Here is a 23,306-nt window from a genome sequence, read left to right as displayed (position 1 = left end):
GACACAGATTCCACATACTGTGTTGTAACCATGTCACCTGTATTTACTGTGTGACACAGATTCCACATACTAGTTTGTAACCATGTCACCTGTATTTACTGTGACACAGATTCCACATACTAGTTTGTCACCTGTATTTACTGTGACACAGACCATGTCACCTGTATTTACTGTGACACAGATTCCACATACTAGTTTGTAACCATGTCACCTGTATTTACTGTGTGACACAGATTCCACATACTAGTTTGTAACCATGTCACCTGTATTTACTGTGACACAGATTCCACATACTGTTTTGTAACCATGTCACCTGTATTTACTGTGACACAGATTCCACATACTAGTTTGTAACCATGTCACCTGTATTTACTGTGACACAGATTCCACATACTGGTTTGTAACCATGTCACCTGTATTTACTGTGACACAGATTCCACATACTAGTTTGTAACCATGTCACCTGTATTTACTGTGACACAGATTCCACATACTGGTTTGTAACCATGTCACCTGTATTTACTGTGACACAGATTCCACATACTAGTTTGTAACCATGTCACCTGTATTTACTGTGACACAGATTCCACTTACTAGTTTGTAACCATGTCACCTGTATGGACTTCGCTGAGACCTCCTTGGACAAAAAGCATGTAATTTTTTGGCCAGAGGCCATTTAGCATTTTGGCAGATAGCGAACAATTATGTACTGTAATTTATCATACTTTTTAACAATGTGGTTCTAACTTTACACTATTTTAAAATAACCTGTGTGCTCATTGTACAGAACACTAATGATTCAAGTAGCATCATGAATATTTTTTTTTGGGGGGGGGGGGGGGAGTGTTGGCAGTGGGGGATGGCATGGATGGGTTGCAGACCACAATTCCAGTGAAAATCAATGGTGTTGGAGGATTTCTTCGTACACATATTGACATCTGTTTTAACTGGGGGCGGGAAGTAGCCCAGTGGTAAAGCGCTCGCTCAATGAACGGTCGGTCTGAGATCAATTCCTGTCGGTGGGCCCATTGGGCTATTTCTCGTTCCAGCCAGTTCACCACGACTGGTATATCAAAGGCCGTGGTATGTACTACCCTATCTGTGGGATGGTGCATATAAAAGATCCCTTGCTGCTAATCGAAATGAGTAGCCCATGAAGTGGCGAAAGCGGGCTTCCTCTCTCAATATCTGTGTGGTCCTTAACCATATGTCTGACGCCATATAACTGTAACTAAAATGTGTTGAGTGTGTCGTTAAATAAAACATTTCTTTCTTTTTTTTCTTTCTGTTTTAACTGACTAGATTCAGCCACTTACAAAGCTGAGTCATATCATTTAGTCCTCAGAAAATGAAAATTGTGTAAACCATTTGTGGGTATAAAAAGTGGCAATTTAAAAGTTTGTTTTGTTTAATGACACCACTGGAGCACATTTTGATTAATTAATCATTGGCTATTGGATGTCAAACATTTAGGAATTCTGTCTCATAGTTATCAGAGAAAACACGCTACATTTTTCCTAATGCAGCAAGGGATCTTTTATATGCACTTTCCCACAGATAGGAAAGCACATACCATGGCCTTTGACCAGTTCTGGTGCACTGGTTAGAATGAGAAAAAAACTCAATCAGTTGAATGGATCCGCTGAGGTGGTTTGATCCTGCGATGCAAGCACATCAGCCGAGCACTCAACTGACTCAGCTAAACACCGCCCCTCCTAACTTTAATGCCTCAGTAAAACATTTATCTAAAACTATATAGATTTGCACAAGAAACTCGGGAACAAAACGATTGTTCTCATAATTGTAGATGCCTAATGTCTTTACAGTTTCAGTAAAGCTGTTATAAATTTATTGATCATATTGGACACAAATAGGAATTGGAAATGTTTTATTTAACGACGCACTCAACACATTTTATTGACAGTTATATGGCGTCAGACATATGGTTAAAGACCACAGAGATATTGAGAGAGGAAACCCGCTGTTGCCACTTCATGGGCTACTCTTTTCAGTTAGCAACAAGGGATCTTTTATATGCACCATCCCACAGACAGGATAGTACATACCACAGCCTTTGTTATACCAGTTCTGGCTGGAACGAGAAATAGCCCAATGGGTCCACCGATGGGGATCGATCCTAGACCGACAGCGCATCAAGCGAACACTTTACCACTGGGCTACATCCCGTCCCAAATAGGAATTGCCCCTAGTATTCTAGTGATTTTATAGCAGTTTTACGTAATTTAATATCATTAACCTTTATGAACATTGTTAAAGTAGAGAATTAATTACAATTATTTATGCACAGATCGGCGTGGCAGTGTGGCTTTCTTAAATGAAAATAACAGTCCAGATAAAGGTATACATGTAAATGTATACATATAATATGTATATTATAATCAAATTCAAAATATCACTCATTAAAAATGCTTTCTTAACAATAGTTATCAGTATACACATGTATTTATAATCACATAGAAAATAACTCAAATCCAATATAAATAATGAATACCTCACTACACTTCGGCACTGCAATTATTAATAATTTCTATACTAATTACTAGTTTTAATTATTAATCATTTCTTTACTAATTACTAGTTTTAATTATTAATCATTTCTTTACTAATTACTAGTTTTAATTATTAATAATTTCTTTACTAATTACTAGTTTTAATTATTAATCATTTCTTTACTAATTACTAGTTTTAATTATTAGTCATTTCTTAACTGCTAGTTTTAAATATTTTAATTAGATTTTCTAACTCTTTAGATTTTCACTCAGTAAATGCTTTTCCTAACGGTATGTAGAACTTATAACACTAATCTGTAGTGAATTGCATTTAACTCAATACATAATGATTGGACAAAGGTAAGTTTACATAACATTTACCACTTGTAGCATCTCATGCTATTTAAATATATGTTATCTAATCTAGAAGGATTCAAGCTGTAATTTGCCAAATCACCAAATGCTAATTAAATTCAAATTTGGTAAAACTATTTTATTATTAAATTGCCAAACAGTTCTTGAGAAAAACTTAATTTTGATTGATCGATCGATCAATTGATTGATTGATTCATTGATTTTATTATGAAAACACTGGTAATTTTAGGATTGAGCTAGAACCTTAATTTTGTTTACATTTTGTTTGGCTATCAGTAACTGAAACTTGAATTTTGGTTCAGATTTTTTTCTGATCAAATTTGCCGAATTGCACATACTATTAAAGGTTTTTTTTGGTTCCAGCTTAAACACTAAGAAAATAATTTCTAATAAACTGTAATGTAATTTGATTATTCAACAAATTTGTAACATGTAATTTGATTAGTCAACAGCTAACAATTTTTTGTAAATTGTAAAATGTAATTTGATTAGTTGACAAATTTGTAACAAGTAATTTGATTAATCAACACCTAACAATTTCTAATAAACTGTAACATGCATTTTTATTAGTTAACACCTTACAATTTCTAACAAACTGTAACATGCATTTTTATAAGTTAACGCCTTACAATTTCTAACAAACTGTAACATGCATTTTTATAAGTTAACGCCTTACAATTTCTAACAAACTGTAACATGCATTTTTATAAGTTAACCCCTAACAATTTCTAACAAACTGTAACATGCATTTTTATAAGTTAACGCCTTACAATTTCTAACAAACTGTAACATGCATTTTTATAAGTTAACGCCTTACAATTTCTAACAAACTGTAACATGCATTTTTATAAGTTAACGCCTTACAATTTCTAACAAACTGTAACATGCATTTTTATAAGTTAACGCCTTACAATTTCTAACAAACTGTAACATGCATTTTTATAAGTTAACGCCTTACAATTTCTAACAAACTGTAACATGCATTTTTATAAGTTAACGCCTTACAATTTCTAACAAACTGTAACATGCATTTTTATAAGTTAACGCCTTACAATTTCTAACAAACTGTAACATGCATTTTTATAAGTTAACGCCTTACAATTTCTAACAAACTAACATGCATTTTTATAAGTTAACGCCTTACAATTTCTAACAAACTGTAACATGCATTTTTATAAGTTAACGCCTTACAATTTCTAATAAACTGCATTATGTAATTTGATTAGTTTACAAGCCTGTAACATGCAATTTGATTATTACATGTAATTTGGATACATTTTTAGGTGGATGTCATATACTATACAGGGCTAGAAATGAAAAAAACAAATCTACATGCACCAGGTGCATGCTGAAAAAAAAGTTACATGCACCATTAAAATTCTGCATGCACCAAAAATAAGGCAATTTCATTTGTTTTTTTATACGAAGCTATTCAGAATTATTTGGCAATACCTATATTTATTTATTAACAGTACCGGAACGTTATACAACTGCGTTTATTACTGATTCTTGATCAAATTTGAAAATTTCACCCAACGTAAATGCCTTACAGAAATCTATAATAGGCCTATTACAAAAACGTACGAATATTTGTGTTTTGTATTAAGCAAGTTATCAACTTTTTTACGCAATACACAGTACTTGAAAAATATTAGCATGCACCGCGTGCACCCAGTTTTAAAAGTTACATGCACATGCAAAAATCAGCATGCACCGGTGCATGTACTAACACTGCATTTCGAGCCCTGCTATAATATGTACACTCAGAAATAAATTTCATATGACTATAGATGTAACATAAAAACTAGCAATAAACTAAGTTTTAGATGACAGAATACCAAGTGGTATTGTAAAAGGACATAGTTCCTTTAACTTTCTTGTCAAATATATGTTTATATTTAAAACAAAAATACTAAAAGTGAAATAAAATAAATGAATTTTGTTTTCAAATAATGCTCAAATACTATTCCATCAATATTTAGAATGTTATTATTCAAGTTTCATTTTAACTTAAATCATAAAGTATAAAGAGTAAATAAACAAATGTGTTTTGTGACTTGTTAGTTTTTGACCCAAATGTGATTTTATTTTCTCATCAGTGCAGAAAACCAGATCTCGATCTAAATCCGTTCCAAACATCTATCCACCAGGCTGCAATTTTTCTTTGGCAGGTTGGTTCAGGCATTAGTTACTTTATATGTTATATCATTTTTGTTTTTACATATCATAATATTTGTTTTAATGCTGCAATTTGGCTTACAGATTGATTAAGGCATTAGTTACTTTATTTATTATATCATTTTGTTTTTTACACATCATAATATTTGTTTTAATTCTGCCATTTTACTTTGGCAGGTTGGTTCAGGTATTGATTAGTTTATTTATACTATGTATTCTGCAGCTCCAGGAATTGTATTATCTCTTAATTCATCAATAAATTAAAATTTTCTTTCAGTGTTTGTTCCAACCAAATTAAGTTACCAGTTAAAGATATTTTGCTATTCCATAGTAGTTGACCAGTAATGCCTATTGTCTTCCAGTACCCATATCATCAGATTTACCAGCATCAGGCATTGTGGCGCCAAGACATTCATAGTAGTTGACCAGTAATGTATATTGTCTTCCAGTACCCGTATCATCAGAATTACCAGCACCAGGACATTCATAGTAGTTGACCAGTAATGTATATTGTCTTCCAGTACCCGTATCATCAGAATTACCAGCACCAGGACATTCATAGTAGTTGACCAGTAATGTATATTGTCTTCCAGTACCCGTATCATCAGAATTACGTGCACCAGGCATTGTAGCACCAGGACATTCATAGTAGTTGACCAGTAATGTATATTGTCTTCCAGTACCCGTATCATCAGAATTACGTGCACCAGGCATTGTAGCACCAGGACATGTCATAGTAGTTGACCAGGCATTGTAGCACCAGGTAATGAACTGTAATATTGTCTTCCAGTACCCTATCATCAGAATTACGTGCACCAGGCATTGTAGCACCAGGACATTCATAGTAGTTGAACTGTAATGCATATTGTCTTCCAGTACCCGTATCATCAGAATTACGTGCACCAGGCATTGTAGCACCAGGACATTCATAGTAGTTGAACTGTAATGCATATTGTCTTCCAGTACCCGTATCATCAGAATTACGTGCACCAGGCATTGTAGCACCAGGACATTCATAGTAGTTGAACTGTAATGCATATTGTCTTCCAGTACCCGTATCATCAGAATTACGTGCACCAGGCATTGTAGCACCAGGACATTCATAGTAGTTGAACTGTAATGCATATTGTCTTCCAGTACCCGTATCATCAGAATTACGTGCACCAGACATTGTAGCACCAGGACATTCATAGTAGTTGAACTGTAATGCATATTGTCTTCCAGTACCCGTATCATCAGAATTACCTGCACCAGGCATTGTAGCACCAGGACAGACACCCCAACAACGTTCTGTAGACACCCCAACATCCCGGCCCGTCAGCACTCTGATGAGTCAGTTTGAGCAGCAGATGAAAAACTCTCCCAGCTCCAGAAATCTCCCAGATACACCACAGCAGAGGAAAGGTTAGTACTAATGATTACCTCCTTGATAGATGGGGAAGATTGTTAACAAAACATTAAGATTCAGAGAAACATAAGAAGCCCTTGGTCCACCGTGTAGTCAATTTATTGTCTAAATTGATCATTTAAGAATTTCATTCAATGATCACCTTACTAGAGAGGCAGATTGTTAAGGCATGTTTATTTAAGATTCAGTGAGGCATCAGGAGCCCATGATCCATGTTGTAGTCATTTTGTTGTCTTAATGAAACATTTAAGATAAATTTCATTCAACTTTGGACAAAGATGCCCAGAAAAATTACTCATAAGAACCTTAGAATAAAAACAGCACCTCATTCAGTTAGTATTCAGTTAGTATTATGAGAAATGAAGATACCTATGGATAATAATTTGGAAATCCTTTGCCAGGTTCCTGAAAAGTAGTGGGTTACTGTGCATATTTTTAAATATCAAAGAACATGAACTGGAAGTGTTTTTAACTGGCACTAAAATGTGGAATTATAGAATAATCAAAATATTTCTTATCTGTAATACAGTAATTTTAGGTCAGTTCATAAATAACTTTTATGTCTGTCCCTTCCCTTCCATAAAAGCCCCAGACCATGCACTACTATACATTTAAAATTGATTCCAGTTTCCAATGGAATCTAATGTGATGGGGAAAGAGGATTTCTGTTGACTTAAAACTCCTGATAAATTCTTTGACAAGCCTTAATTTGTTATTTTAAAAAGAACCAGTAATTAAATGTTGTATTACTCTATTAAAATGTGTCATTATGAAAATATAAAGGATATAAATATACTGTTTTATAATTAACTTTTTAAAAATATAGCACACTGTTGTACAAATTGCAGACCTGTCAACCCTCCCGGATTCCGCGGGAGTCTCCCGGTATTTGATCAAATCTCCTTTCACCTGTGCGGGAGACAGTTTCTCCTGTTAAATGACATTTTTGTAAGCATAAAAAAAAAATCGATCCTCTTTTGTCAAAATAACAGAAGGGAAGTAACTCTGCCTTTTTTTCTCATTCGGAAAATGTCGACTACTTTCGGTTTCCGAGAATGTAACAGGCCGAATTGTCCCGACTGTTTAACCTTTGCCGAAGTGAGAATTGTGGGATAGCCTATTTATATTGTTAAAAAAGCACATGGAGTTTATAAAATGATGTGTTATTATAATGTTTGTTGTCATCGTAATGGCTACGAAGCGTGTTGCCGCTAATTAAACAGGCTGTGTATTGACATTCAGTGTTGCCATATAAAAAAAAAAAACTATCCAATTTAGTTCCAATAGCCGATGATAAGATTAAAAATCAATGTGCTCTAGTGGCGTCGTTAAATAAAACAAACTTTACTTTTAATAACACCTCTGAATTGTAAAATGTCTTCCCACTGGATTACATAATGCAACTATGACAAATCTGAGTTGACAGCGATACACACGATGCATGTTAAAATCACATGTCACAGCAAGACAACGAAAAGACCAATTAGCTGTATAAACATACTTGTGTCAGTTAATTTTGTATGTTTGTGCGGTAAAATGTTGGTTATAAGGGTACACTTCAAGAAATTATTTTTGTACAATTAAAAAATGTTGTTTGACATTGACATAAAGTTACTCACGGAAATGGGTATAATTCCGGTATATTTCACACGATGTCCGTAATGAGGTTTTACTTATGATTAATGAAAATACAATGTTTATTGCATCATTATAATGATTTTAAATCAGTACCACGCCACCGTTCCTCATTATAGTAAAAACTGAATATTAATTTATAAGATTTATATAAATTTGTCTTTGGTACTTAGGTACACTAACCACAAATGATAATGTAACGCAACCTGTAAGGCTGTAAGTGTAATACCGTAAATGTACTAATTAAATTTTTTATTTCTTGTTCATGTTCTTAACATTTTTGGATAAAATATTTTTTTTTTTTAAATATGTATTAAATCATAATAATATTTAAACTTAAAAAAAAAAAATAATAATAATAATAATATTTTTTTTTTTTTTTTAATGCCAAGATCTAAAGTTAAGAAGTATATATGACATTATAAAGTATTCATATAACTTATTGTAATAATGTTTTTTTTAAATCTTGCGATTTTGGGTTAAATTGTGTGAATTTAAAAAATCTCCTGCTTTTTGACCAAATCTCCTGCTTTTTCAACACACACCTCCTGCTTTCTCTTGACTAAAGGTTGACAGGTCTGTGTACAAAACATGTTTTCAAAGCTTTGACTATTTATGTATGTATCAGCAGCATTTGGTAATTAATTACTGGTTCTTATTAAGTAAAACATCATTTGAAACTACATAAAACTATACGTATTTAGTGCCTTTATGAATTGATGTTGAATTTGTCAAATAATATTTCTTATGAATTTTTTTAAAAGGCCAGTGCAATAGTTTAATGAGCCTTTGATTGGTTGAGACAAATTGAATTTGACTCCAGTTTGAAATAAAATTTGTCAAATTGCTTTAGAATAGTTTTTTTTTTTGTCCAATTTAAAACATACACACACACCACTGCCAAATTTAACTAACTTAAGTTATAGTAGTAGTTTTTTTTAGTTTTTTTTTATCTTTCTGATATATTTCTTTCCTTTCTAGTGTAGAGCTAAAACAAATTTATTGTTGGCTTTTTTTCTATTATATGTGCACCAAAGAGAATGATTATCAAACGGTTGTCTCTTTATATACCTTTTTGCTTAACACAGATCAAGCTAAATTAATTTAAATGCTTTTTTTTAAAACAGTCAAATGATATTTTTAAGATAGCTGATCTCATAATACAGAGCAGGTTGTAGTATGTTGTACATGTATAGTATGGTAGTGATGGATACATGATTTTTCATGGGGATACGGTGTTGCAGCTTCAAAAAAGGCCACCTGTATAGCATTATATCTAGACAATTTCCAACCAAGACACCCAGCACCACTGAAAACAAATCATTTCACTGCATCCATCCACTGAATTTATGGAGGCTGTGGAGGTTTCAGATTCAGATTTTCTTCTCTTTTTTTTTCACTATATTTTCTGTGGGATCATGACACTCAGTCCACCTATAAACTCTGCTCGCCAGTCTACACCCCACGTGTCTGCTGTACATGATCAGGTTTGGCTGTGGCCATATTCATTATTTAATGGCCATTTTAATTATATAATAGGAAGAAATCCATTAGTTGTGTACCTTTGTTCCACTGCAACTGTGAAATGTGTGTTCGGTGATTTGATTTCAGGAAATCCATTGGTTGTGTACCTTTGTTCTACTGCAACTGTGAAATGTGTGTTTTGTGATTTGATATCAGGAAATCCATTATTGTTGTACCTTAGTTCTTTAGTTCTACTGCTACTGTGAAATGTGTGCTTTGTGTTTTGTGTTGCTGTTGATGTTGTATAATATTCACTGCTTTAATTAATGCTTACAAGCTGTATAACCAAAATACAACTGCTTCTTGTCGTTTACAGATCTGTCTTTTTTGTCATGATTTAGTTTTTGGGTTTCTTTTTCTGTCTGCCAACAGAAGCTCAGCAATTAAAATATTAATATTGTCATTGTAAAGCCAGCACCGGCCTCGGTGGCGTCGTGGCAGGCCATCGGTCTACAGGCTGGTAGGTACTGGGTTCGGATCCCAGTCGAGGCATGGAATTTTTAATCGAGATACCGACTCCAAACCCTGAGTGAGTGCTCCGCAAGGCTCAATGGGTAGGTGTAAACCACTTGCACCGACCAGTGATCCATAACTGGTTCAACAAAGGCCATGGTTTGTGCTATCCTGCCTGTGGGAAGCGCAAATAAAAGATCCCTTGCTGCCTGTCGTAAAAAGAGTAGCCTATGTGGCGACAGCGGGTTTCCTCTAAAAACAGTGTCAGAATGACCATATGTTTGACGTCCAATAGCCGATGATAAGATAAAAAATCAATGTGCTCTAGCGGCGTCGTTAAATAAAACAAACTTTACTTTACTTGTAAAGCCAGATCGCCATTACAGATTCTATTTATAAAATGCTTTTAGACATCCTATAATCCACTAACATTATATCCTATAATCCACTAACATTATATCCTATAATCCACTAACATTATATCTTTTTTTGCTTCACAGATAGCCATAAAATCCCACCACCAGTCAAACGAAAGTCGTGGTGTGCTTTGAAGAAGCAGCAACAATTTAACACTTTCTCTGCATCAGCTTTTGACACTAGTTACAGAGTAGTTGGGCTCACTAACAAGAACGTAGGGTTCACTAACAAAATCCGCTCGCACTCGCTGTGTGAGGCATCGGACTATTACAATGATGCATGTGCTGCCGCTATTCCAGTGAGTTTTTCACTTCCCGGTGAAGAGCCAACAGGGGCTGGGCCTCCTTTGCCGTCTGCTAGAGTGACCCAGAGTGAGGCTGCTATGTCTGGTAATGACAGGACTTCAGAGATGGGCATCAGAGGTAAGGAAGGAGATATCCCACCGCATAGCCCCATTTGTGTAGCGGCAGTCTACTAGGTCTGGAAACTCTTAAGGAGATATCCCACCACATAGCCCCGTTTGCGTAGCGGCAGTCAAATAGGTCTGGAAACTCTTAAGGAGATATCCCACCACATAGCCCTGTTTGCGTAGCGACAGTCTACTAGGTCTGGAAACTCTTAAGGAGATATGTCACTAAAATCAAAGCATTCGCCTGATGCACAATCAATCTAGGATCGATTCCTGTCAGTGGGCCCATTGGGCTATTTCTCGTTCCAGCCAGTGCTCCACAACTGGTGTAACAAAGGTCATAGTATGTACTATCCTGTCTGTGGGATGGTGCATATAAAAGATCCGTTGCTGCTAATCAAAAAGAGTAGCCCCTGAAGTGGCAACAGCAGGTTTCCTCTCGATGTCTGTGTGGTACTTAACCATATGTCCGACGCCATGTAACTGTAAATAAAATGTGTTGAGTGCGTCGTTAAATAAAACATTTCCTTCCTTCCATTAAAATCAAGTCTTATAGATGGAAGCATTCTGAGTGTACGCCTAAAGCAATACATGTCTCCCTACCGGGCCCAACAAATTTTTGTATCTCCTAAGTTCAAGGGCCAAGACTCTGTCAAAAATGGGTAAATCATCAAGAAAAACAAACTTTGTTCTGTAACAGTACATGATTAAAGGAGACCGGACACCAAAAGACATGTAGTGTGTAATGGATTAAGTTAGCGTCAAAGACCGCATTACTCTAACGCCCGGCTCGCTGCGAGGCACCGGTCAGCTGCGAGTCTTAGGTTTGGGGTAAAAACAGAAGTGGGCGGGATTATGCATAGATCTGAACGAAAGCGAGGCAATACGTCATCGGTGAGAGTTACTGGTACACGTGTTGATTCTTTGGTTGTGCCTTTTAGTCGTCTTTTCTTTTCTTTTTTGGGTCTCCAGGTTTATCGGAAATTTAATTTACAAGATAATTAAGTGTTATTATATACTGTGGACGTAATTATATGATGGTTAACTGCGCAGTGTTTTAAAACATGGACGCATTATTGTTGTCGAATGGGCTTTACACCAACTAAATACAGCAGGTTATGGTACATTTACAATGTGAAAATTAAAACAAGTATGTACTTAAGATATACATTAAATAAAGGTATTGCAATTTGTTCACATACGAATATTTAAACTTCACATTTATTTACCTATAATTACCAAATTAATTTTCACAGACAACCCATAACGACTCCATTCTAACGTCTCTTGATCTAGTTGGTTTGTTAACCGTATAACAAAACAGCTTCAAAACGTGAATTATTACGTTAGTTAACAATGTTTATAGTCAGTTCAGTATATTGTCATTAAAATTAAAATGCTAACACTTTGGCAGGAACAACATATGTACTGTGGCCAGAAGGAATGATGGTTAATTAGTTTTAAAGCTAATGTTGATTATTAAAGCATAATAAAATTGTACTTTTCAATGCTTTCTGTATGTCATATTAAAAATACTCCACACCAAATAATTATTTTAATACCTACCCTGTGTTTCTGCCTGAGGGTGCGGAGGGTAAACTTACATGTATGTACTAAAAAATCTAAGAAATTAATGTCTATATATAATGTTTTATTTTTTCGATAGATTATGGTAACATAATTGCTGTTTAAAATTTATAAAAGTGCATGAAATAAAATGTTCAATAAAAAAAATATTTCAAACCTATAACCACCCAATATACTCCTTTGAATATATTTAGTTTTTACAGGCCCGCAGGAACGACTTGGGGGGGGGTGGGGGGGGGGGTGGCACTGACGGACCGGGTATAAACTCTACATCAGATTTTGGTTACAATGGCAAAAATTAATGTGATAAAGAAAAGCTCACAAGTAGAGGGCACACACACACCCCCCCCCCCCCCCCCCCCAAGTTCCTACGGGCCTGTTTTATTACGTACCCTCAAATTATTTTCTGGCAGAAAACCTGGTACCTTTGGCAGAGGTTGAAACAATTGGTCGTCTAATTTTCGACTGCTACCATAAAATAATATAATTAATCGCTTTTGGCATCTAGCAATTTAAACAAAAATTAACAACAGTTACCACATGGAATAAGCATCATATGTTATTTTGTTTTACCTGTAATATATTTTACCTGTAATATATTTTCATCAGGACTTCCTTCTTCCTCCATGAATGATTAAAGAAAATAACACTGGATATATTGTAATTATTTTTATTTTATTCCAATATATAACAAATGTGTTTTATGTCAGTATGTGGAGCAAATTACCTGAAACAGTTGGTTTGAAATCATGATTACAAAATCCAAAGATAAAAGGAACTGGTTCCTAACCTCACCCTCTACATAGTATCTACATTTGTACAGGCCTGTAGGAACGATATTTGAAGTGGGGGAAGGGGGGAATACAGTCTCTAGTGAGGGATACAAACTAGAGTTTTATCTTTATATCATCTTTATTTATGCAGAGTAGTGAAAACTTAAAACATACATTTTCATCCTAGAGTGTGTGGTGGAGAACAAGCCCCTAGGCCCGCCCCTCCCCAGTTCCTACGGATCTGTTGTATTTTATATTAATAAATGCAAAGACTACATAATAATATTGTTGATAAGTATGTGGCAACAGTATAATATTTTCCAACATTTCTGTGTTTCTGTACCCGGCTGTGGACAGTTTCGGCAGACTGGTAACACATTTTCTTAATAATAAAAAATACACGGTTTAACCAAACACATTAAAACTTGGAGGGTAACTAGTTAAGAGAACAAAGTTTTTTGTTAAATTATTATATCTTGCTTTGGTGAGGAGGAGACGCTTTTTGCAAATTCGCGAAATTGGCCTATGGAATATCCACTGACGTGTCATATTTACATCTATGCTGAACAAGATTTATGATGAAATATTATTAAATTTTTAGTGCTTTTCTTCTAATTAGGTCCATTTGCTTCAGTTTACATTAAAAATATCATAAAAAATCATGTTTTAAAAAATGCTTGTATGCTAGTCTATGGCCGTGTGGCTTCCTCGTCTTCGTCGGCAGTTGATTTCCAGGATTAGGGACAAAGTCTCTGATAAGTGGTTCAAACTGATAGGGTTTGATGCCATTAGCACAAGCTGGACACAATTCTTCGTCACTTGAATCACTAATTTCGTCCATGCTGCTTGGTAGTTTCTTCAGTTTTCCTCTCATCGATGACGTCACGGGTCTAGCTCATCAATTGTCGACAGTTTCTGGCAAACATCGGAAATCGGCGGAAAAAAAACCCCCAACCAAGACTGGCACGCTTAACTTAGTCAATAAGGGGGGCGCGGTAGTTGCGTGTTGTGGTTTATGATGGCAAACAATTCATTACGCCGTATATATGGTTTGGTGTCTGGTCTCCTTTAAGCTATGCTCAGAGTTTCAGCTTGTTAAGAGGAACATATTTGGCTAATTAAAATTTTGTTTTGTTTAACGACACCACTATATTGCACATTGTTTTATTAATCATTGGCTATTTATTGAGTGTCAAACATTTGGTAATTCTGACGTATAATCATAGAGGAAGCCCACTACATGTTTCCTTTGGCAGAAAGGGACCCTCTTTTTTAATGCATTTTTCCACAGACAGATCAGCACATAATATTATGTACCACAGATTTTGATATACCAGTTGTGGAATACTGGTTGGAATGAGAAAAACACAAATTAGAAAATGAGTCCATGAGAGGGTGGGTGGGTTTGATCCTGTGACGAAAGCAACTCATGCAAGTGCTCTTCTGGGTGAGGTGGATCATGCCCCCATTGGGCTGAAGCTGTTGTGTCCAACATAATTGTATAAAAATAATACAACTCATCCTTAAAGTAAATCAGAAAACAACAACATGGGGACACACATGTATGCTGTTCATTCTGAATATAACATGGTGTATAGCATGGTCTTATCTGGGGGGAGAGGTGGAGGAGGAGGGTGAATATGAACCTGGTGGACCCTTCGTCTATATATTTTCCTGGACACCTATATAAACAGACTAATAATGCACTGTAAAAAATTGTTTTAGCCTCAGCAGAGAAGTTCGTGAGAACCTGCCGAACCCCCCCCCCCCCCCAAAAAACCCCCCAAAAAAAAACCCCCAAAAAACAAAAAAACCTATGCCCCTAACTGTTTATGCTACACAAATTCTGGTATATGCTGCTGTATATATTCTCCAGTGACACAAACAGTAAATGTTTTCTAAACAAATTAATGTTTTCCAGAACTATAGGTGTATGGAACCGACCTGATTTTCCTGGTGTATAATATGTTCATACGTTAGCATCTCTTGCATGTTTGTTAAATATATATTCTATTGTATTCCTGCATTGTCATGGTATCTTGGTACTTCTGTATTCAAGTGTATTAATATATTTGTTATGTCCTGTGTTTTGTGTATGTATACTAACTGGGTACAAATTGTCCATGTTATGTCTAAACCAGCATGTATTATAATTCCTAATCTAATTAAAACTGTTCTGGCTGAGGGGCATCCTATTGAAATTATAATATATTGTGCATGTTTTAATTTTTTTTGTTTTTCTGTTCACAGTGGTACATTTTAAAATTTGCTATAAAAAGAAAGATTATCAACCTAGGCCCCCCACCCCACAATTCTCAAATACCCTCTGACCCCCACCAAAATATCAAACACAATTCAGTTTCAGTATAGAGAGTATAGATTAAAAAAGAAAGAAAAAAAGAAATGTTTGATCGTTTAACCCGTACACCACCGAAGCCGGTGAAAAATCATACTCTGGTGAAAGACATTCACAAAGAGATTCATGTTCGGGTATCATGCATTCTTCTCTCACTCTTAAAGGGACATTCCTGAGTTTGCTGCACTTTTTAAGATGTTATCGACTAACAAACACTTTTTAACGATTGTATTTACATATCAAATATATCTTTCTGCATAAAATATTAGTGGCTGTATATTAGACGTGTTTCTGATCATTGTAATATTTGTACTAGGTTAAATTTCATTTCATTTCCAAAAATATAATTTTTTCGTACATATGGAATTATTTGAAGACAAAATCCAGTTTGGGCTTCTTAAGATGACCAGAAACACATTGAATATACAGACACTGATATTCTAAACCAGAAAATGTTTTTAATATGTAAGTTTAATCGCAGAAATATTTTATTAGTCGGAAACATCTTACAATGCCCTTTAAATAGGTCTTTGGATAGTTCTTACTGACTATCTATAGAATGAAAAAAAAGGGAAGCAACTTGTATGTTTAATTTTAAGTTTGTCTCTTGCAGCAAAACCCAGTGAAACTAGGAAGATCAAGGCCGAACTAGAAGGTTTATTTGCACGGGGTCCTAGAAGACCCACCAGTGTATTATCCCCTCCAGTCCCGGTTAACATTCCCGAATCATATGACGAAGAAGATTATGAAGACATTTCAAATTATGTGAATATTGATTGAATTGTGAACAAGTACATGTATTTCAATGTATTTTTGATGAAAGACTAAACACATTTCAAATTACGTGAATATTGATTGAAGTGTGAACAAGTACATGTATTTCAATGTATTTGATGAAAGACTAAACACATTTCAAATTACGTGAATGTTGACTGAATTGTGAACAAGTACATGTATTTCAATGTATTTGATGAAAGACTAACCACATTTCAAATTACGTGAATATTGATTGAAGTGTGAACAAGTACATGTATTTCAATGTATTTGATGAAAGACTAAACACATTTCAAATTACGTGAATGTTGACTGAAGTGTGAACAAGTACATGTATTTCAATGTATTTGATGAAAGACTAAACACATTTCAAATTACGTGAATATTGACTGAATTGTAAACAAGTACATGTATTTCAATGCATTTGATGAAAGACTAAACACATTTCAAAGTATCACAATATTAACTAAATTAAGACAAAGCATTATATTAGATATAATGGAACACTACAAAAGCATTTCAAATATGTGAATATCAACTGAATACTACTGAATAGTGAACAAGCTTTTCATTGTGTATGATGAAAGACTAAACACATTTTAAATTATCAGAATATTAACTGAATTACAAGCAAGCATTATATGATGAAATACTGAACACTTTACAAATTATGTGAATACTGTCTAAATTATGAGCATTATATTTTATAGCTTGAAAGATTCAAGATATTTCAAACTATTTTAATATTAACTGAATTATGAGCAATCATTTCAGTACGTATATAATGAAACAATACAAAGCCATACAAAACTACTGTAAATAAGATCATTATTGCAAAATGTTTTCGTGAATGCACACCTTCGCATGTTCGCAACGTGTAACTAATGCCCGTATACCGGTGTACATGTAGTCTGAAAGTTTATAATTAGGACTGGCAACTATAACAATATTGTAATTGTTAGAATTCTTTTTCTTGTTTTTAAAATGATTATCATAAAATGTATTTGTAGTAAATGTCCATTAAAATACCTCATGTGAAACTTTTAGTGCTAACACTGGTGTGGGTGCAGAGAGGGGGGTAGTCAGGGGTCAAAATCCCCCTGTTCTATACAAATTATCCTTTTTTAAATGTATGTTCCAGGGGATCATGACCTGGGTCCCATTGTAAGAAGCGATCTTAATGCTAAGATCACCTTAAGTGCATAATGTAGTTATACACTTACAGTGATCTTAGCACTAAGATCACTTCGTAAAACTGATATTGGTAGTGAAGTATTATGTAAATATAATAATTACACATTGTAAATATGTAAATATTTGTATATTACTTGTACAGTATGATTAATACTTGACTATGACATTAAAGTATTTTTAATACATTCCAGAAAATATATACATTATATTTTTTTTAATAGCATCTACATGTATGAACATTTTCACTCTGGAGTTTAGCCATAAATGTAAATTATTAATTTTTATCTTTTTTAAAATAATTTTTCTGTGCATGTTTTTAGATGAAATATTTATAGGATATTAAACAAGCTTTCATTTCGTATCATGTTTATGTCCCAAGTGAAATAATTTGCAATTGTCACAAACTTTAGAAAATTATTTTACGAGGGACATAAACATGATACGAAATGGTAGCAAGTTTAATATCCTATTTATTACCCATACTTGTTTGGTTGACGTTCATGTAATGTTGTAATGCACCAATTGATGATGTCGAAGTGTTACATATCACTTTGATATGTACCAACATATTTTTAACCATATGGGTAATAATTCAATATATGTGCTATACTAGAACCATTTTTGTTTTTGATCTCAGTAATTTGTGATAATTTTGAAATAAATTGTAGTTATTTAATTAATGCATAAATAAAAGTATTTTCTATTTTCCAACTGAAAAGACTTCTTATTCAGATCTTAATATTAATCAAATTTGTGAAATAAAATATAATTAATTCTTCTCAGAATGCTTGTATATGTATATGTGTGTATATATATATATATATATATATATATATATATATTTTCTAATTTGGGTTTAGTAAATGTCATCAGTTTGCTCAAGTATATAAAGAAAACATTTTTGTGCTATAAAAAGATTTGTATTCATGATTTTTGGATAAGAAAATATGTCATTACCTATAGGTTAACATTCCTATGATTTTGGATAAGAAAATATGTCATGACCTATAGGTTAACATTCCTATGATTTTGGATAAGAAAATATGTCATAACCTATAGGTTAACATTCCTATGATTTTGGTATAGGACAATATGTCACAACATGTAGTTTATGCCTATGAATAAGTTATATACAGTTTTACTTAGTCGAGTCTTATTATCCACAGGATTCATGAACACAAAATGGTGCCATAAATGTTTGATAATCAATCATTCCATACAGCATTCACATCTAGCTACAGCATTTAGCTTTCTTAAACCTTCCTTGTATTGTATTGTATGGTTGCAGGGCCAGATCAATACCGGAATGTTGCCCTCCTGTCCCTGAATTAGCTACTGATGATGTCAGATGTTAAATCCGAGATGGGCGTACCTGCAACCCCTGCAAATACCCACGGCAATTGGCAATGTTGTGGAGTTATTCATTCTCCAAGGCACTTTTTTTGCTGTGGACTATAATAGAATTTGTTTTCACCGCTTGTTTTTTTTGCCGTGGACGTTGTTTTCTTAGTTGCGGGGGTTGTACCTGAAACTTCATTGGATAGGGACATGTAAAAAGAGTTCCCATACACTACAGGAATGTTCTAGGGAAGGAGTGCATTTTAAAAACAAAATTTAATGGTGCCATAAATGTTTGATAATCAGTTGTGCCATACAACATTCACATCTGGTTCTTAAACATTCATCATAATCATACAGGGCCATATCAATGCAGAAGTTTTGTCGGCAGGGTGTGCATTTTGAAAAAAAAAAAAAGAGGGTCTCTAGAGGTTTCCAAAGTTAACAAAAACACTTTATATATATATATATAGGGCCTATATAGCATTCACCAACCTGCGAAAGACATTATCTTCATAGTTGCCTTCCTCACAAAATATCTCTATGTCTTTTTGTTAATATTCATTATCCACCATGAATTAAATCTAGAATACTATAGTCCTTCCCACAGGGGATGCCTTTTTTTCATATGAAAATACAGAATTTACTACAAGTTATTCTTATGTCAAACCAAAACTGAAATTATTGACCAAAAATATTTATTTGTAAAAGGATGAGACAGACTATACATAAGTGGGCATTGGATACCATTTATCTTACATGTTTTTTTCTATTTTATTTTTCTTTCGCAAGCTACACCAGTATTCCAGTCTATAAAATGAGCCGAGCTGTCTTTTCCAGTTCTCCTCTGTCGCCCTAGAGTTTGGTTTGTATGGTTGTTTTAATAGGCCACTCAGATTGTCTCAAACCTCGATAGGTTGGGCACTGCTGTAGGATGTGCTCCGTTGTTTGATCTTGGAGTCAACAGTTGGTGAAGGTGCTAGCTTGAACGTTTTGAACATGTGAGCATTTAGTCTGTTGTGGCCTGTACAGTCTTAACAGAGTTACTTGATCCACTGAGAAGGTGATAATCATCCCTCACTGTTCTAGATCTATTGACTAACTGTTGTGGCCTGTACAGTCTTACAAGATGTTTCAAAATGTATCTTAATTAAATGGAAAGTGATATGGATATGTTTTTAAACACTTTGAAAGACACAGATGTAGTATTCTATTTCTAACATATCCTTAAAAAAACAGGTTTAAAATAAATTTAAACATCTTTTCCAAATAAAGCTTATCTATGACACTTGTGTTTGCAGTTAACTTATGCATCACAGAGCAAATGTTTATACATCATGCACAATCAATTTTAGTCATACTTATTTCATTGGATGGTATAGCTGTAGTGACAAGGTCATCACCTAGGATCAGCCAATCATATGTCTTTAAATTGATAACACACGTGTGGTATCGCTGTGTGATATAGTTTGATAATGTATGATATTTTCAGCAACAGGTGTGTAAGAAATAAGCTATTATCACTTTCTATTACAATGTTCATCAGCTGTATTCAATTACAAATAACTTACACCTACACTTATACATGTATTCAGAAAAACCAATTTTAGGACCACAGCTACTTCTTTTCTTGGGGGAGTTGCTTTCTAGGTGGATAAATAAGGTAAAAAAAAAAAAATCATTTTTAACAAAGGGTTATACGACTTGTAAATAAATGAAGGGGAAACCCGTCACCCTCATCATATATTTATATAGTAAACACAATTAGTGGTCTCCAATAGACTGTTACCAATTGTTAGTAATTTGTCATTAACATTTGTTACATTGTTTATATTTATGAGCTCATTAAAAATATATACAAATATTTTTGTGTGTTTTAATTATTTCTATAATTTTTAATCACAAAACTTTAAAAATGGCAGCAACTGGAGGACCAGTAATCAGGGTCCATATTTTCAAAGCTATCTTAGCGCTATGTTATCATAACACAATCGTAGGCTATGGGGAGTGTCATTGTGACATGTATCATAGCCCAAAATGGTTTTACCGTATTGTAGCGCTAAGATTGTTTTGAAAATATAGGCCCTGGGCCCCGTTCCATGAAGCGATCTTAGTACCAAGATCACCTTGGTGCATAAGGTAGCTATGCACTTAAGGTGATCTTAGGGCTAAGATCGCTTTGTGAAATGGGGCCCTGGACTTTAGATCTCACTAATTTGGACATACAGTTTTGTGTCTGTTCTAAGCATGTCAATGTCTTTTTGGTGGAGTAATGGTATTAAATGCTGTTGGAAGGGTTGTAGATATTCAGAAAAACATTTCAAGTTATTTTATTCTAATTTCTATGCTTTTGAGGTGAAATCTTTGGAAGTTTGTTCTTTATTTGAGGTATTCATATTTTGGGCACAATGTTTAACATCAGTTTGGTACAATCTAAAGCCATGAGTAATATATTAATTCAACTTCCAACAAAGGGTCAATGCCTATGTAAGTAACATGCTTAGCAGTATATTTCTCCCCGTTAATCAAGGTATTTGAAAACTGCATCAAAAGAAAGTCGTGTTAGTTTATTGACACCATAACATGTAAGTTAGGCCCATTTTAAAAACTATTTTAGTACTATGAAATTATAAAACCATCTTAAGCAATGATGTCACTATTATGGCATGTGCTGTAGTGACATCACAGCCCACGATGGTTTTATGATATCGTAGAGATGAGATGGCTTCGAAAATCCTTTGTCGGGTACTTACAACTAAGGCTCTCCATGTCTCTTTCCTGAGAATTTTTTTCAATAATTTTGTTTCTGAAATCCCTACAACATACATTATAAACTTGAGGCTTCTCCTGCAGAAAGTTCATCGGGGTCGTTATGTTGCAAGCTTCACAACTCTTTCCAATATTGTAGTGCATGGTCTTGTACAATTAGTACAACGGAAGTGAACACTTACCTTCTGAATGAAGCTGCAAATGAACATTCCATGTTCTGATGTCATGGAGCAGAATACACCACCACTAGAGCACATTGATTTATTAATCATCGGCTGTTGGATGGGATCATTTATACACACAGGACAACAGAAAACTCCCACATATCCTATGACAAAAGCAGTACGGGCAATCAACTGAGCTAAAGTTTGTTTTGTTTAACGATACCACTAGAGCACATTAATTCATTAATCATTGGCTATTGGATGTCAAACGTTTGGTAAGTTTTACATATAGTCCAAGAGAGGAAACATGCTATATTTTTCCATTAGTAGCAAGGGATCTTTTATATGAAAGAAAAAAATGTTTTATTTAACGATGCACTCAACACATTTTATTTACGGTTATTTGGCATCAGACATATGTTTAAGGACCACACAGATATTGAGAGAGGAAACCCGCTGTCACCACTTTATGGGCTACACTTTTTGATCAGCAACAAGGGATCTTTTATATGCACCATCCCATAGACAGGATAGCACATACGACGGTCTTTGATGCACCAGTTGTGGTGCACTGGCTGGAGCGAGAAATAGACCAATGGGCCTACTGACGGATCGATCTCAAACCGACAACGCATCAAGTGAGCGCTTTACCACTGGGCTACGTCTCGCCCCTTCTTTTATATGCACCATCACACAGACAGGATAGCACATACCATGGCCTTTGATATACCAGTCATGGTGTACTGGTTGGAATGAGAAACTGCCCAATTGGCCCACCAATTAATCCTAAATCGATCATGCATCATGCCCCCACTTTACCATTGGGCTACATCCCGGCTCTGAATATGAAGAAGGTACGGTGTATATGCATTATATTGATAAATAGAGGATAATAAACGAGTTACCAGTTATTATCAAATTTATGTCCCGAGTGAAATAATTTTCAGTTGTCACGAGCTTTAGCGAGTGACAAATGAAAATTATTTCACAAGGGACATAAATTTGATAATATCTTGTTATTCTATTTATTACCTGAGCTATTTTTTCTCTAAAAGCCTTTATTTTCAACACACATACACGTACATGTATTAAAAGGATATAAACCGCTTTACGCACTGTTCTCAGTATTGCTATAACTTTGTAATTTAATCACGTCCATAGATCATTTTCAAAAACAAATGTGCTCTTTATTCTGGTACAAAATCTATAATGAACTGCATTAAAATGACATTTTGTTATAAATTTAACACCAAAAACAGACAGCCGTAAACGCAAATTCTTTAAACTACATGACATCATTGTGTTTGCCAAATCGTGATGACGTCGTATTTAGTACCGACAAGGTCATTGGTTTGTAAGCGTCAAATCATCCAATAGTATTGTTCGTTAGACCAATGCATGATAATTTCTCAGTGAGAAATTATGATTTCTATTTTCCCCGT

The 23,306-nt window shown here is 34.4% G+C and overlaps 1 protein-coding gene across 7 annotated transcripts in view; it reads left to right on the top strand.

Annotated features, from left to right (window-relative positions):
• The window catches only part of LOC121380796, a 71,983-nt gene extending 51,190 nt beyond the window's left edge, over positions 1-20,793 (top strand). For 3 of the 7 annotated variants that reach the window (XM_041509783.1, XM_041509791.1, XM_041509776.1), the window contains 5 exons: positions 2,309-2,359; positions 4,985-5,056; positions 6,288-6,467; positions 10,800-10,922; positions 16,239-20,793. In XM_041509783.1, the coding sequence (XP_041365717.1) occupies positions 2,309-2,359; positions 4,985-5,056; positions 6,288-6,467; positions 10,800-10,922; positions 16,239-16,405 (593 nt within the window). In that variant the 3' untranslated portion in view covers positions 16,406-20,793. Of the gene's footprint in view, positions 1-2,308; positions 2,360-4,984; positions 5,057-6,287; positions 6,468-9,717; positions 10,098-10,799; positions 10,923-16,238 lie in introns of those variants that run through there. The other 4 variants (XM_041509798.1, XM_041509806.1, XM_041509821.1 and 1 more) reach the window with 4 other exon arrangements.
• The last annotated feature ends 2,513 nt before the right edge of the window (positions 20,794-23,306 follow it).

Source organism: Gigantopelta aegis, chromosome 2 (genome assembly GCF_016097555.1).
Source record: "Gigantopelta aegis isolate Gae_Host chromosome 2, Gae_host_genome, whole genome shotgun sequence".
Taxonomy (NCBI): Eukaryota; Metazoa; Mollusca; class Gastropoda; order Neomphalida; family Peltospiridae; genus Gigantopelta; species Gigantopelta aegis.
Note: the sequence above shows the minus strand (reverse complement) of the source record. Positions and strands in the feature narration are given on the sequence as shown.